This window comes from Vicugna pacos, chromosome 11 (assembly GCF_048564905.1).
Source record: "Vicugna pacos chromosome 11, VicPac4, whole genome shotgun sequence".
Taxonomy (NCBI): domain Eukaryota; kingdom Metazoa; phylum Chordata; class Mammalia; order Artiodactyla; family Camelidae; genus Vicugna; species Vicugna pacos.
Window position 1 is genome coordinate 47,336,359 of NC_132997.1, and position 17,618 is coordinate 47,353,976.

Sequence of the window (17,618 nt, forward strand, 5' to 3'; positions counted from 1 at the left end):
GAAACTCCAGGCTCAGTTTTGCTTCTGCCCCAGCAGGACCTGGGCACTGCTCACAACTTGGTAGTATGTTCATGCTTATATACAGATTTAATGAGCCCATTTTATGGTGGGGATGTGTGCCAAGAAAATCCAACTGGGTGCACAGGGGGTAAGTGAGGAAGGAAAACGGTGATGTGGGGGGAGGGGAGGAAAGACTCACTGAAGCTTCTGAGGAGCCATTTCCAGCAGCCCCATAAATCTCGTCACTTCCCATTTCTGGTCCAGTGGTTTGGCCACAATGTGACCTAAAACTGGGCTGACCTCTCTGAAATCAACATCTCTCATGGAAATGAAACAACAGACATACTTGTTTTGATGTATGGCTGGGTGACATATTATAAATATTACATCACATAACCACAGAGGATGCCAATCAATAAGAAATTTTTTTAGACAGCACTAAATGAACCATGGGTTCTTGCTTCTGAATACACTCCTTTAAGGCTCCTACTATTGCTTAAATGATTAATAGAAGACATATTGTCAGAAAATGTACTTAAAGTGAAAAAGAGTAAACTGCAGAAACAGCATTCATTTTTTAAGCAATTTTCTAGTGAAAAATGTCACATAAATTTACATAGAGGCCCTACTATTAGGCTCTGGGTAACAGCTAGAAGGAAGGCAGACCCCATGCTTTGTGGATGAAGGGCCAGGAAAATATTTTACCAAACGGGGAAAAAAGAGGTGGCCTCATTGCTTTGTAGAAACATAAATGCCACAGCAACACAGGCCTCAAAAGTCTTATTGTCAAACTCTAAAATTTTTCAGGGGCAGATGAAGCCCAAACTGCGGGATGAACAAAGAAGAGCTGCTTACAGATCGTAGAACAGAATGCAGCCTGCACACATGCATCTGATCCCCGTGCAAGGGTGAGAGTGCCTGTTCAACCAGAAATAAAAAATAAGTAAAACGAATAAAAAATTTAGAATAGAAAGAGAAGAGGCTTACCATTCCACTCAACCAGCAGAAGCTGTGCAGTCAACGCGTAACTGGGTGGGCGCAGATGTAACGTCCCTCCCACTGTTCTTAGCCCCTGTTACTCTCAGAGGATGAGCATCTTGCTATTGTTGCAGCTGACCTGGAGGTTTTCTAAGGTAACTGTGACTAGATGTGATTTCAGCTGTGTGCAGCCTCTAGAATCCAGCTCCTCATGGCGATCTTGCCATATGTACCCTAGCATGCAGCCTGCCCAGCCCCATCCCTCCATGGTTTCCAGGGCAACAGATCTGGAGTTGGGGGGATCTGCTTGGAGGGTACCCAGGTCAGCCCATGAGATAGCCCACTCTTCCAGAATCAAGGCTTCCCTAAGAGAACCAACACTTGGGTGGAGTCTGAAAGACAGTTCTTTGCCTGTTAGGTGTCTTTGTTGACATCCAAGTGGACCTAATTCCAAATGGGCAGTGAGCATCTGAGGTGTCCAAAGGGCCCTGCATCCGTGTTTAAGTACTCAGCTCTTCAGAGGGAAGGGTAATTTCAAGGAAGGAAACAGTTACCAAACCTTTCCCCTATGGCCAGCACTGCTTCAGGTATTGCTAAGGCTACAAAGGGCACAAAAACGCAGCCCTGACCTGCTGGAAGCCATTCTCTGGATGTCGACATATATGAAGTAGTGAGAGAAATATACAAGATGGAATATTTAAAGTGGCTGAGGTGCTAAAAGCAGAACTCTAACTACTTAGGCGGGGAGCATCTCAGAGTGCCGGAGCCAACAGGGACTGTAAATACCCCTTAGTCCAATAGTTCTTAACCTAGCACCAATGTCAAATTTTGACTATTTTGTTGCGTTTGTCACTAAATGAATCAAAATGCCTTGGATGATTCAGAAATACAGCCTTGGTTAAGGGTCATTGATCTAAAGTGTCCTCCCCATGTTAAAGTTCCCACTGACAAAGCTGAACCCTACATCTGACCCTTTACATCGTGGGTCTTAGTATCACTGCAGTTTTGCAAAACTGGTATTTTGCAAACTAGTTACAATACCAAAAATTACTGCTGGCTTTTCTTGTCCTTTTACAACCTTACAAGTCTTCTCTCTGAGACTGAACAGAATAAGGTGGAGTTGAAGACTTTCCTGGCTCTACTTCTTTCATTACAAAACAACAGCAACAAAAAATGTACCTTCAGTTTGACTCACACATATAGCTCCATGAATGAGCGAATGAATGAACAAACATGTGGGTGACTGTGTGCATACATCCATAGACATATACACACATGCACACATACGTATGCATATAAAATTCATTGGGCAATTTTACAGAATTAAAACTGGAAAACTAAAGAGAAGTGTCAGAAAACAAATGAGGATTTCCCCCAAAATGCTTGGTTCACTAAAAATGTTAATTGAGAGAACTCTCTTGAACCCCCTTGACCTTTCCAAGACATATCTTATAAATAAGTTGCTGTGAGAAGATAAAATATGTTTTAAGCAACCCCTTCATAACTAAAATCAAGCTGTCAAATGTGTCAAAGTTGATAAAAGTGTAAAAGAAGAAAATTAAGTTCCAAGTGCTCAACCTAACAGGTTGATTTAGAAATTTTAACTATTCACTCGCTGGATATTAGCCATATTTCTTCTAATAGAACTCACATTTAAATCGACAGTATCACACCCCAAATAAAAATCTTCATGAGGAAAAAAGACTTAACACATTTCTTTTAAAGTAGGGGAGGAACTTTATTCTAAGACGGCTTAAAAATAGTCTAAGACAGCTACAAAACTAATGAAGAAACCTAGAAAATGAGGTTAAAGGTACAAAATTCTTCCCAATAAAGAAATACAACTGAATTTCTGCTGGACCCTTACTAACATGTATGTGTGTACCTATGTGTGTGTATATGTTAATTTTTTAATATACAATTTTCAATAATAGCCTTCATTATTTCTTATGGCTTTGCCTTTATACAAAATGTATGCTGCCAACTACATCTCTTTGTGGGTCACTACGGACTGAAAAATCTGAGCCCCAAGAGATCCAGTTCCTCTCTTCCAAATTCTGCCAAACTTATTTCCAGTAGCCCCACCTGCCTTATATTTCCTTCCTCCCTCCCTCCCTCCCACATTGATTCAGGGGGGAGTGTTCACGAGAGCTTAGATCATAATAGAGAGGAAATGATCACTAAAAACATTTACAAAACAACAATCACAAATGAGAGCGTACAGAATTCAAAGTGAAGAAGGAAAACAAAATGAGTTTAGTAAAATGGGTAAGATCAAGAAGACTCCCTAAGGAGAGGTGAGTGTGGATCACGTATTTCAAAGCAGATGGTTAAGAAGGAGGAAGAAGAAAGGAAAGTATTTATTTCTACTTGGAGCCCATCAAAGCACACGGTTGGTGAATACCGAGGCAAAGCTTTATGGAACAAAGTCATGGGCCTTATAGGACTTCCTCTGGGGACTGTATATAAGCTTCCTAAACTTTCACTGGAAGTACTTTTGCTCCAAATAGTAACTCTGAAGCAAACAGGAAGATCTTACAGCACAGAGCAAGGGCCAGCAAAACAGAGCCCACGGGTCCAATCTGGCCTGCCCCGAGTTTTTGTAAACAAAGTTTTATTGGAACACAGCATTGCCTATTCATTCACAAATTGTTCATGGCTACTTCTGCACTAGAACAAAAGAGTTGAATAGCTGTGGAGGAAAATATATGGCTTTCAAAACACAAACTATTTATTATTTTGCCCTTTACCAAAAAGTTTGTCAACCCCTGACGGAGGCCACTCAACATCTTTCCATTACCTTTCTTGGCTTCCATTACCTTCAATGAGAGGAGACAATGGCTGTAGGGCACCCAAGGGGGAAAGTTTAACATCATCATGAGGAGGCCGCTGGTACTTGCGCAACACCCCTGTGTACCCCAGAAGATAACACTACGTCCCCAAAGATGCCGTTTCCCTCTCTCACACCATCCTCGACCCCTCAGCACTCACCTGTACCTCTTGTAGTCTTCCTCATCCTTCTCCAGGCTGACCAGCTCGTTGGGACATGCCACATTCCCCAGCAGGCTGAGGTACTCCAGAGCTGGCGTCACTTCTGCCAGGTGATCAAGCAGACACTCCAAGTCAGTGATGTGACAAAGGTTAAGGATCTTGGTCTCGAAAGACAAAAGGCTTAGCAAGAAGCACAGACTGTAACTGACAGGCACAGCCGAGCGGCTGATGAGTCCGGTCTGCTCCCATGATGACCTGGGTGAGGGTTCAAATCAACTTGCTGTGGGTGTGTCACATGGCTGGCTTTTCATCCCTACTCCTGGGGACCCAACCCAGCTTTTCCTCTGGGCAGTTGAGGTTAAGTCTAGATCACTTAAGAGAGATTGAATGAACTTAATTGTTTCTTACTGTATATTTCTTTCCTATACAGTTCTATTTTTGTTTTAAATGAAGGGTAGATGCCACGTAGTAAAATATTTTACAATAGGCAAATCCATAAAACTATTTTTTCTAGTAATCAAAGCAAGAAATTACTTCCAAAGGCCTCATTAGAAATATATTCTTCCTCCTCTAAGGGGTAATTTATCATTAAGACATGGGAATGGCATGGATGCCAACAGGGACTGGCATCCCCTATGATCTGAAAGGCTGCGGTGAAGCTAAGTACTGCCCAGTGGCCTCACTGGTGGGAGTAAGACTTTGCACTGGGCGAATGGAGAACAAAGCTAGGAGGAGGAGACAAACGGGGTAAGTTAGGATGGGTTTAGTGAAGCCAGGCAGGTCAAAATGCATTTCCTGAGAATCTGCTGTGAATCAAATATTCTATAGAGGATAGAATGAAAGAGAAAAAGTGAGGCCTGGTGTTGAGATCACTCCATGATCCATTCCCTCTGTGGGACCCAGTCTTCGGTCAAGATAAATGCTGAGACCTCCAAACCACAGAAGGCAAGAGTCACAGAGTCAGAGGACTAGTCCACACATGGCTCCTGGCTTGGGCCACACATAGATGAGCGGAGCCCCAGGCAAGCTCATCGACAGTCCGTGAACAGAGTCCACAACTACCAAGAGCCCATCAGAGAGAGGAGTTAGCCAGGATCAGCAGACAGAGCAGGCTCCTGGCCAGGGAATGATGGCAGAGTATACAGACACACAAGGGCAGCTGCAGCAAGCAAGAGTCAAAGACTCGGGTACAACTGAGTGAGGTCCACATGGCCTCATGAAATAAATAAAAGGGCTACCCTCACGCTGTGAGGGTGCTATCTAACTCTGGGATGTTTCCCCAGTTTTCTCATGTTCAGCTTCTCAGCTGAACTCCAATTCCAACCAATGTCTGAATCTAGTCCCAAACACATCTTCCAAAGAGTCACCACAAGGTAGCTCGTTCTATCTCTGACAACCCTAAGAGACAGTTTTTCTTTCCCCAGAAATTGAATTTTCCTTGAATTCCCACCCACTGACCCAATTTAGCTATTTGGGGTCACAAAGAATAAGCCACTCATCTCTTCCACATGATGACCTTTCAGGTGGTTGAAGCTCATGTCTCCCTTCAAACTTACATTCTCCAAACTCAGTTCCTTCTATCACTGTTCATACACACACTCTGTCACCACCATATGCAAGAAGAAACACTGTATTCCAGGAGGAGTAAGATGCAGAAGACACAAGGGAGAGCAGAAGAAAGGAGGGAAAAACTAGTAAAAGAAGGGTTCGAACACTCTCACCCAGAGGGGAATTCAATTTGCCAACATCATCCCCATTTCCTAAACAAAGACAGAACAATGGACATCAAAGTTATCAGTCCTTCCCATCTTTAACAAGTAACATCCAGGAATGACCACAAGGGCCACCAGAAGGAGGGTGATGGGAATGGGGTCACGGGGTGAAGACTAGAGACCAGGTCCCACCAAGGAGCGAAGCTTGAAGTATGGCAGGTGAGTGGCCAGGAGTCAAAACATCTATGTATTTCATCACTGAAGACGAAACACATCTACTACTTTTTAAATTAAAGTTCAGTCACCATAGTCTTTAAGAAAATCATTTAAAGAAAACCAATTAAGATGACAGTGAACAATTTCAGGGAAAACTTGGTTTTTCTAGCAGTTTCTGTCTTTCTACATTAAAAAAAAAAGAATATTGCCAGTACTCTGTCAGTCCTGCCTATCAACTTTGGTAGAGGCTCCTTGGGGACCCCTGTGCTTTGGAATGCCTTCCACACAAAATTTCAAAACACAAACCAGTACCCAGGACTGGCCCGGGACCAACAGTGTCATTCAAGTAGGCTTCCCCGTGCCCTGACCTGGATCTGCATGGGCCTCAGTCCCAGTCCTGGTTTCTCCCCTTCACGGTTTTCTCCAGTCCTCCATCCCACACAGGGGACCGCTGGATGCTCCAAAGAACACCAGGACTCACAGCCATCAGGTTGTCCGGAAGCCTCAAGCCAGATCTGAGTTCTAGGTTCTTTTGTGAGATTGCAAGATAGTAGGCTGCCAAAATGGTGCTGATGTATTGATACGAGGTGATTCAAATTATTTATGTGGACACTGGCCCTAGAGAACCTAGGGGAAGCCCTTTCTACTACGGATGGCAGAGTCCAAGCCAAGTCTCCTTCAGCCTTCGTCTTTTCTTCATCTACAACCCCAAGGTGAGAACATGAAGGAATGGAGTTCAAAACCAGTAAGATTCTCAAATTAGGAAACACTGGGCAATAGAGTTGACTTTAACTCCCCGTCACTCCTCAACATTTGGCGACCAGTGACGGGCGGCCTACCATTCTACCATCCAGGGAAGGTGGCCTGGTTCAAATTGAGTAAATCTTCACGTGCATATGTATCACAGAGCCAATAAAGCTTGTGAGGGAGGGCTGCTTGCTTGGATAGGTCCCTTCCAGAGCCCTGGAAAGGCCCTGGTTATACTCACAGGGTCACATATTTTTGTAAAACCTGCAAAAGTAGGTTATTTAAACCGCCATCAGTTAAAATCACTGTCTTTCTCCAGTAGGACTTCTTCTGTCACATTTCTCCTTGAGTTGGGTGGTGCTGCAGTGGCCATGGGAACTCTGGGGACCTGTCTAAGAGAAACTTGCGAAGGAGTGGCATTGAATTAGGATGCGGTGGGGTCCATCTCTGGGGGTTCTGGGTCTGGTTACTACAACAGTATCAATAGGAATGGCTTCCAGTGAACTTACCACCTACCATGCTGACACAAACACGCGGGGGCCAACGTAAAACTAATGATAAAAAAGTTAAGGGGCTTACCAATTCAGAGAATATTTAAGATTAAGTTGCTGAGTGGGTACACACACACACACACAAACCCAACCAACTTGAAATATCCTGAAATCTTTTAGCTCATGTATGAAAGACGTATGTAAGAATTTCTTTCCAAATTTAGTAACTCTAAAATTTCTACCAATAATAAGTGGTGAAACTGAAAGAAACAACCCTAAATATTAAACATAAAAATCAGTTTTCAATTAGATGGAATTAATTACCCATTCTCTCTACAGAAAATATTACAAAATTTAATTACGTAATGAGGTTATAAGCGAACTTGCATTAGAGAAGTGAGAAAAAAGTGTTTAAACAGACATGTTCAGTATAAAAGAGACTGTTCCTTTTCTAAATATTTTAATGTGTAGCATTTGGCAATTTTAAAAACTTTTAATTGCCTCTGATACATTTTTTATCCCAAAGATACATTCATTCTTACACTAATTTTGTATTTGTAATTGTATAGTCTTTGCCAATAAGAGGGTCACCTCGAATCATGTATGTTTCACACTCCACACAGCCTAGATCTTCCCCTGAGCAGGATGCCGTGGAGATGTAGACTCATTCTTACGTCTTGATCACGGGGATTTCTTGAGCAAAAGGTCTGCAGGCTTCCAGAAGCTTCCACCATCCTGTGCCAATGAATCCAAGAAATGGCAAACCTCTTGGAGCCCCTCAGCCTGCCTTCTTTAGAATATGTTCTGTAGAAGAGAGTCCTTCTTCCTAAGTCTTCCAACTGCCAATAAATGATCACCTAGGCTGAGCCAGGTGGTCCCCACAAATCACACCAGCCAGGAATCACGAGCACCTACTCCATGGAAGCTCTGACCAGAGTGTCATCATCATGTTGATGCCACCACCAGAGGATGAAACACGAGAACAAGCCTTAATTGGTTTCTTGGTCTCCTAGGTCGGCAAGGACGAGCACAGCCCTGTCTTGTCTGATTGCGAGCTCTGACACAGAGCTTGTCACACTTCTTTTTGTCAAGTTGCCTAGAAATTAACCAGAGGCAATCAGGGGAGGGAACATGGTGCCCCTAGCCAACCAAGACCTCCTCAGTGGGGACAATTTCATAGATTCTCCTAAGGATGGTTTTATGTTTTTCCCCCTTTTCAAAATATGAAGCTACCTGGCACAGTTTCAGCTCTCTCCAGCTGGGTTCTCCGCACACACCTGGTTTCCCTCCTCAAGGCTTCTGCAGAGCTTGTCATTAAGATTTTTTTCAGTGTTGTCGACAGAAAGTTGCCTTCGAGAAGCCCAGCTGTCAAGGCTAGGTGTGCCAAGGGAGATTTTCTGCAGAGAGCCCACGATCAAAGCCACATTGTGCCCTGAAAGTCTGGAGCCCAAAGGAGGAAGGGAGTCTCGTGGTGTCACGTCCAGCTGCACAGGTCCAAAGCTGCTTCCCAGGTGAGAATGGGTATGTGCCTCCCTCTGGGCTCAGCTCCAGGTCAAAGGGCAGCATCTATGACCACTGGAAGTATTCCTACCAGAGCTTATCCTACTATAAGATTTTTGAACACTAAACAGTCTACATCATGTATTTGATTCACACATGCACGTATTAGAAATATTTTCACGTTCAGATAACAATGAAGGAAACTGGGTTCAAAGGTCATACAGTCACAAACCTAGGTCCTAAGAACTGATATTTCTAGGGGTCATAGGACTCGTAATTTCCTAACACAAAGAGCATTCAAAACACTGAAAAATGAGGAGTCTTAATTGCTTTTGTGGGAGATCATAAGATGCTGTCTTCCTGCTGGGCTCTGTACTTTAGGTATTTCAATTTGAGCTTATTCCTTTAAGGCACTGAAGCCTTGGCTAACAGTAAAATCCACAAAGAAGTTGTAAAGTTTTCGGTGTTAACAAAGTGATTTCATTCATACACACACACACACACACACACACATATAAAATGCCATGACAATCTGTCAACAATACTCCCAGATGTATAATACCCAATTTACAGATAAAGAAAATGAAGCCTCTGACAAGGTACAGAGACTTCCACAAGATGACACAGTAAATTGTTATGGAAGCTCCAGCACTGCCTTCTGACTCCATGCACTGGTTCCCTTCCCTCTGCCCAGCTGTGTAACATGTAGCACTATTCTTTCCTGCTTTTGACACTACAATTCATACTGTCTCTTAATACATGTGCTGAAGTAAAAAGGGAAAGAAAAAGATGAAGAAATGAAGCATGATTTAAAATGCAGTCAGCTTATCATAACCTTCCCTGCACCCACCCCTACAAGGAAAGGAGGGGAGAATCATTTGATTGTGCAAAGGTTAAATATCTCCATTTTCCTGACATGTTTGTTGTTCCCTTATTTGGGGTTGGGGATTCAGACACGATGTGGCTGGGACTGTACATGCTCATGGGTGAGAGCAGGTGAGAATGAAGAGGTCAATTCCATGGCCAGTGACTATGGGGCCAGTCTAAATGAACCAAAGGAAGGAGAGAGAGATCATCTCTGAACCAGGAGATAAGGAGGCAGACAGGGAGACCAGCATAGGACACCAAAGCTGAGGGCTGAACAGAAGTGCAACAAAGGGCAGAGAAGTCAAGGAGGACGTGTGCAGCTGGGAAGGGAGGCACTGGTTAACTGAGAAGAAATTTGCCAGATGCGTGGTTTGGACTCTGGAATGCCTCTCCAGCTCCCTCTGCAGCTGAGGGCAGGGCCTTGTGGGACCAGGCTCAAGCAGCTGACTCCTCCTGCATCTCAGGTCCTCCTCCTGTGCAGTGACAGCCCCTTCCTTGGGTTTCAGAGTCTGGGGCTGGCAATGAGTACACCTGGGTTCTAGTCTGAGCCCCACCACTGACCATTCATGTGACTCCACAAAGTTCACACTCTCTCAGTTTTTTTCATAAAAATGAAAATTATTTACTGATGGTCCTCAACTCATAGAATGAGATGAGGATAATATTAAATTATAAAAGTCAAAGCAGCACTCTGAATCTATATTCTGGCCTTGGTTAAAGCATGGTGCACATAGACCAGTTCAGGTCATTACTCCAGGATATTAACAATGGCAGTCACACTAACCCTTACACAGAACTTACTGTGCTACTCTTAGTAACTTAATATTTGTGAGATTCTTAGAGTAACCCTCACAACAACCTATGGGGTGAGTACTATTACTGCCCCCAACTCGCAGAGGAAACCAAAGCACACACATATGAGATAACCTGTCCAAGCCACGCAGTAGGCAGTGGACCTGGGTACAAGCCCAGGAAGTGTGGCTTCAGAGCTGCTGCTCTTCACCACTGTGTGACAGTGCTTCCTGCTAAAGGACAAGAGAAGCCCACAACCCACGCTCCCGGGGTCCAGGAACACAGACCATGGTATAGACACATCTAACTACATGCAAAACCAAAATGGAAAACTCTAGATTTGCGAGGCAGATAAAATGGATGGGGCATGGGCTTGAAAAGCCATTCTACGTATGCCAAAAAGCCAAAAATTAAAAACAAAACAAAACTTAAAAGAACTTGAGGCAGAATCCCATTTGACAGCAAGCTCGCTAATATGTTTAAAAGATTTAATTTACCAGAAAGAGTTAACACTGACCTTTTTAGAAGATCAATAGTTACTCGGTTCTAGGTCCCCCTTTATTACAAATACAAAGTAAAATCTTAAGGAGACAAGATACCAAGGTCTGAGTATTAGATGTTTACAGGAATGAGTCATGCCTCTTTGTATTCATACCTTGTACAGCTCCTTCTCATATCTGTTCTACATTTGGTATATGACTTGCTTTAGCCATGAGACAGCAACACCCATGATGCAAAAAGGGCTTGAAAAGCACTTGTACATTGAGCTTTGCTCTTGCAACACCCCGCCCATATTGAGAGGCCCATGCTAGCCTATTGGAGACGTGTAGTTCAGTCAACAACCAGTACCAACCACCAGACATATAAGCAAGGCCATCTCAGGTCACCCAGCCCCAGATGAACCTCCAAATCACCGTGGCTGCACGAGCAACCCAAGGCGAGACTAGCAGAAGAACCATCCAGAGAGCCTTGCCCCAACACGGACGTAAAGAATTGTAAACAAAATATTTGTTCTTTCAAGCCACTAATTTTGGGGGTGGATTATTACACAGCAAAGCTAGTTGACAGAGTCCAAGTCTAAGGCATTTCATGGAAATAACAAGGATTTGCGACGATGTGGAGAAAAAAGAAAACTTGTACACCATTGGTAAGCATGTAAATTGGTGCAGCCACTACGGAAAATAGTATAGAGATTCCTCAAAAAAACTAAAAATAGAACTACCATATGATCCAGCAATTCCACTGCTAGATATTTATCCAAAGACAACAAAAACACAAACTTGAAAAGATATATGAACCCCTCTGTTCACTACAGCATTATTTACAATAGCCAAGATATGGAAACAACCTAAGTGTCCATGGACAGATGGAGACAGAAACTGTCTCTGTCTCTGTCTCTGTCTCTGTCTCTGTCTCTCTCTCTCTCTCTCTCACACACACACACACACACGCACACACACACACACACACACAGACACAATGGAATATTATTTATCCATTAAAAAGAATGAAATCTTGCCATGTGTAACAACATGGATGGGCCTCAAGGGCACTATGCTAAGTGAAATGAGTTAGACAGAGTAAAATGAATACTGTATGATCTCTTTATATGTGGAATCTAAAAACAAAAACAACATCAAAAACAACCTCAGAGAGAGAGAACAGATCCGGGGCTGCCCAAAGAGGGAGGAGGTGGGGGCCAGGAGAAACGGTGAGCCATTTTTGTTGTTGTTGCTGTTGTTACTGGTTTAAATAAAATCAACAAATAAACCGATAAATAAAATCTAGACTGGATCACTGTGCATTTTCAGCATATTCTGTGTCAGGTTATAAAGATGAATCCTCTAAAATGAGAGACAACAATTATTTAGCAAATTCACATGAAGCATGAATCTTAGTAGAATCTAACCTAATTAGGCTAACCAGGCAATCTGCCAGTCATCAGTATTTACTCAATATCTCTTCAACTGTCAGTGGTAATGGAAGAAAGCAATGTTATCACCTACCTATTTTAGACACACAGGTATCCAACAAATACTTGCCATCAATCGATTAATATACAAATCAGTGCTTGATCAAAAAAAAAAATCTCACCCACTAATTCATCTGCAGACTGAGCCTGCATGAAATGACATTGTCTCACAGTTGGTGTTCCCTTCTTTTAACTGTTTTGCTTAGGCTGGTGCTGAAATGAGCTTGCATTTCTCAGTATGCACCAGTCAATGCTACAGAGAAGAGGCCAAGAAGTGTGCTGAGTGAGAAGAGGAGCTGAGTTTGGGGTTAGCGTTTGCAGGGCATTTGCTGTACAGTCCTTGTGGCTTCGTCGGTGGGCTGTTAGCGAAACCCTTCTCACTGCACCATTTCTTCTGTTGCCTTCTTGACCATACCCAGGGCAGAGGCAGCTGATTCTGCAGCCATGCAGAAAATGTCTTTGCTCACATCACCATAGTCTGATTCTAACATACAAACAAGTTTTTCACACATTCCTCTTGCTCAGTTCTCCTAATAGGCAAGTGAAAGCTGTCATGTCACACACACACAAATAGGAAAGAGGTTTTTAGACAATTACTTGACGATGACTACACTGCTAACCATGATCAAGCTGACTCATGAACCCAAGTCCAACAACTCTAATCCTTTCAGGGTCATGGTACACAGGATGTGAGGACTGAGGCCCACAGGAGAAACCATACCATCCAAATTCTAGTCTAATCATCTTTCTATTATTAATTTACTTGAGGATATTATCCAACTGATCATCTCGAACAGCCAATGAAGCCATAAGACACTGACTATAATAATTTTTCAAATGATGACTGGGAAACTTGGTTGACCAAAGGATAAGAGAGGAAAAAAATCCATCAATATTTCATGATGAGGATGACATTTACCTGTAGGCCTTCTTCTTCTAAGAACATGCCAATTAATAATGACCACAAATAGCATATTTTACTGATTAATGAAACTATCAACTTACCACTTGAAGTATAAACAGTGGCTAATAAACAATTTTGCAAATCATTATTAAAGCTGACAGAAACATATAGGTTACTTTTAACATATGCATCTGCCTTGATTTCATTTTATCTTCTAGGAGAAGATGCCCTGATCCCTTTCCCGTTCACGTGACAATGAACAAGTGACGAAGCCACGCCTGGTCTCAAAGTCTCCAGCAATAAAACAAGGTGATTGGACTTCAACTCTGAAGCAACACAGTAAAATGATAAGAACCCCGGATCCAGGCCCAGGGGAGACTAAATTCTGTACCCAGCATCTTGTGAAGTGTCTGGCAGTGGGCCTGTACTTAACCTCTTTCCTCATCTAGGTAAACCTGAAGACACACCCCTCTCAAAGGGTTTGGTAAGAATGAAAAACAATGCACTTAGAGTTCTCTAGCACAGAGTCTGGCCCACAGGCGTGCTCAGAAAGGTCAGCTGATGATAGTGATTCCTTCATCCCACAATCCTTTATTGACCCTTGACTCTGTGCCAGATGTTATTCTAGGTGTGAAGGACACAGGAGTTAATAAAACCAACCAAACTTCCTGCCTAAGCCAGCTGGCACTAGGGAGGCACCGAGATGCACAACTCAAGTCTGGAGGCGCCCTGTGCCTGACACTGCTTAAGGCCCTGACTCCACTCCCAGCCTCACTACAGAGCGCAGAGTCACCTCCCAGGCTGCTGGAGCCTCACCGGCTTAAGAAGCCGCAGACCAGAATGGCTCTCCTAGGCCTCTCTCATCGTCCTGGTACCATCAGCACCACGGAGGGCAGAGCTAGGCGTGGGCTTCACACTGATCCTCCACCTTAGCCTCTTCCCCCTTCTCTTTAGCCAGGAGTGTTCCCCCAAGTCTGCGCCAGAGCCTTCAGGAAACCCCCGTGAATGCCAAGGTTGCTTAGCGGCACTAACCCCTACTTCCCACCAGAGGTCGCCCTCCCACACAAGCCCAAAGTGAAAAGAACCCGGCTTTGCCTTCTCGGCAGCAGTGACATTATTTTCTTTCTCTATTTTTATCTATTAAAAAGATTTCTTCACAGCCATAACTTAGATCTCTACACTAAAATGGAGCAACAGGAAGATATAATGGTGCATTTCATTTATGAATGACCTATAATAAATTACTCTGAAGTGTCCCCAGTGCCAGGAGACAGAACGCTTTGTCTGCCCACGGACTGTATTTCACATAACTTTAATTTAGCTGACACATAAAACTCATTTGACATTTTGCAGGTATTTTGTGGGGGAGGTGCGCGGTGGGGGGGTGCTGCGGGAGGGGACCACTGCGGGGCTGGGCAGGGAGTGGGGGCAGCAGCAGAGCCAAGGATATTTGGTTCTTGTTGAGGGTTAAGGTATGGAGCCGGGGTAACCCTGGCAACACGAGGTCGTTCCCGAGCAGATTGTTGTCCAAGATGAGTTCCTCCAGGCTCCCGAACGCGCTCAGTCCTTCCAGTGACCTGCAATGACAAAGGCAACAGGAAAAATGATCCTGCACTAAATCAGGGAGGCCATTATGAGCCGAAATAAATATTTTAACCTTCCCTTTCAGGACTGGGAATAGTTTGGGCTTGGTGCCTGTCAGCAAAGTGAATGACAAGAATTAGTAGCGGGAGCCGGGGCGGGGGCGGCGGGGGAGAAGGGGCCGCTGGCACTCACCGCATCCTTCACGCATTGCCAACATGAAGGATGAGGGTCACTTAGTGAGTAGCCAGGATCCAAAACAAAGGGCTTCAGATACGGCCCGCAGGATAAATTTGTCAATGTCTTGTGCCTTCAGGCACCCAGCCTCGGCTGACCCTAACCTCCATTCCCAAGATAAATAACTCTGTCACAGTTCACCTTCATTCCCTGGACACAAATTTAAGTTGTCATCCATCATTCCTGCCCAGAAATATCATACCCCTCTTACAATAATAAATATAACTTCAAGTATCATTTCTTAGTGGTTCTCCTCTGCACAGTCCTAGGAAACGCAGAGGAAAGCTTCCTTTTTCTCTGCATTCACTGCCTTTGACTTTTATCCCCTCCGCTTTTTTTTTTTTCTTTTCCCCTTTTCTTTACTAATCACTTAATTTGCTTCTGCCCAGTGTCCCTGTGGCGGCCCCAAAAGGCAAGGCATCCATGGAAGCACGTAATCACTCCAGTCTGAGAGGCCATTTCTTTTTCTTTCCTGATTTCTTTGTATTTGTTTTTGTTTAGGGGGTGAGGTAAGGAGGCGGTTGGCGGAAGTTCTGCCTCAAGACTCTTGGCTTGAAGTTTACTGTTTTAATGTATGGAAAGTGGATTTCTCACTTTATTTTTGAAACAAGTGTCAAACGCAGCAATGTTCGATGTCGAGGCAGTAAATAAACAGGCATCTGAAAGAATTAAGCACCGGCTCAGGGAAAAAAAGTAAAAAGAGCCTTGTTAACAGACGTAGCTGAGCGGCTAAAAGTTAACTCAGCGTTAGGGGCGCAGGGGTGTTGGGGTTGGAAGCCGTGAGGCGCAGCGGTGCGCATGCGCCTGCCCGGGTGCACGCAGACGTTAATTAAGGAAAGCCGCCCGGTGGAGGGACTCGCACGAAACACACTCCCAGCTCGTTCACCTGCCAGACCCAAGAGCTGTGCTGAGCTTGCACAGGCTGACAGCTGAGCTACGACGTTGACCAGAGCGTGGACTCACTCGGGATCTCCTGGCTGTTCTATAAAATGTAACCAATCGGGGAGATGTTGTCTGCACTATTTATGCATTTACTGATAGCTGGTCCATTACAGACCCTCCTGCTTGCGTGTGCAGCGCTTGTCCCTGTGATGTGAGTGTGAACTTTAGCACCACACCTTTCTGGAGACATCCATCTCTTCCTTGTGGGGCCCGTGCCAAAAGGACTCCAAAATAGGGAGGCAATACTTGAGAAGCAAAAGATGTATTATGAAGAAGCAGTGAAATCCCCAGATGCCCTTGGGCCCAGAGCTCCACCAGCAGCCCCATTCCTGCCCCTAAACCCCCAGGTGGTCCCACCCAGGGCACAGCACACAGGCCCCACCCAACCCTATAGCTCCCATACCTGCCCCACAGCAGGGGGGCAATACCAAATACATCTGGGGTCAGGGATCAATGGGTCATCAGGTTTCACTTCCTCCTCCTCCTCGTGTTTCAGGAAGACAAAACACAATTTATACACAGGCGGTCAGGAAGGCCTGGGATTCTACCTCTGCTCCATCACTTACTTGCAGTGTGAATTCGGGCAACTCAATAACCCACCTGAACTCCCTTCTTCTATATTGCCTCCAAGCTCACACAATGTTATGGAGAATAAGTGAGTAAGAACTAACAAGTTACTAGTAAGAAATGGTTTCTTTCTTTTCACTCCTTTCATTCATTAATTTTTTTCTGGAAGCCCTGACCTGGGGTGCAGGTTTGGGGTTCAGGATGCAGAGGGTGGGCAGAGGGGGAAGAGCAGTGTAAGTCTGGCTTCTGCAAGGAAACTTCAGCCTTTCCTGAAGTCCCTCCCTTCGTGGGGGTTAGTGAGTGCTGATCCCAAAGTGCTTTTCAGGACTGGACCCTGTTTACTCAAGGGGAGTCAAGGTCACCTCCCCATCAGGGCACCTTATGGGTGACTAATAAGTCCTTTGGGTACAAACATCAGCTGGGCTCTGGTCAAAGGCGGCATCCAAATACAAATTGTTCCCAACTGACGTTATGCAAATATAATACTCTTATCATGAGAATCAGCAAATGGTTGGCAACTGGCAAGCAGAAGAAAGCTCCCTTCCAAGAGTGCTTCAGGGGAGGCATCAAACAAAATGACACAGCATGGAGAGGGACAGAGTGGAACCCTAGAAGGCTTGCCCCCAGAGATGCCTTTCCCTCCAGGGTGGGCCCTGAGGCAGCGCTCAAAACAGGAGGGGAACTTCAGAGAGCCGCTGGGAAGCCCAGGCTCCAATCCCCTGTCACCTGTCTGCCTTGAGATCTTTTTTGCCAGATCATGTTATTAGCTGCTCAGTTAAAAGGGAACTGTGTTACGTGGAGGGGTTGCTAATTAATAAATCCCTGTCTTCATGTCATCAGTGTGGTGTGCACTTGGTGATTTAATCAGCTAAATTCAGAGCTGAGGGACTGGGGACAGAAGGCAGAGAGCGTAATGAAGGGTAAAACTGGAGAAGACAGGATTTCTGGGGCTTGGCTGGCATGTAGAGGCCAAGAAACACACACTGGAAGATGGTTCTATTTTTTTACTTAAAAAGAAATTTACTTTTGTTGTTATTGCTGTTGTTGCTACTGCTGTTTTCTGGAAGGAGGAGGGGAAAGAAATTACTAGTGTCCATCCTTGAGTTCATACCCCTATATAC

At 44.4% G+C, this 17,618-nt stretch overlaps 1 protein-coding gene across 6 annotated transcripts in view; it reads right to left on the reverse strand.

The window, feature by feature from the left end:
* Window positions 1-17,618, reverse strand: part of LRMDA (leucine rich melanocyte differentiation associated) — a 1,104,406-nt gene that overhangs the window by 547,976 nt on the left and 538,812 nt on the right. For 4 of the 6 annotated variants that reach the window (XM_072971251.1, XM_072971254.1, XM_072971255.1 and 1 more), the window contains 2 exons: window positions 14,619-14,747; window positions 3,970-4,107 (listed from right to left, as the gene is read on the reverse strand). In XM_072971251.1, the coding sequence (XP_072827352.1) occupies window positions 3,970-4,107; window positions 14,619-14,747 (267 nt within the window). Of the gene's footprint in view, window positions 1-3,969; window positions 4,110-14,618; window positions 14,748-15,582; window positions 15,730-17,618 lie in introns of those variants that run through there. The other 2 variants (XM_072971252.1, XM_072971253.1) reach the window with 2 other exon arrangements.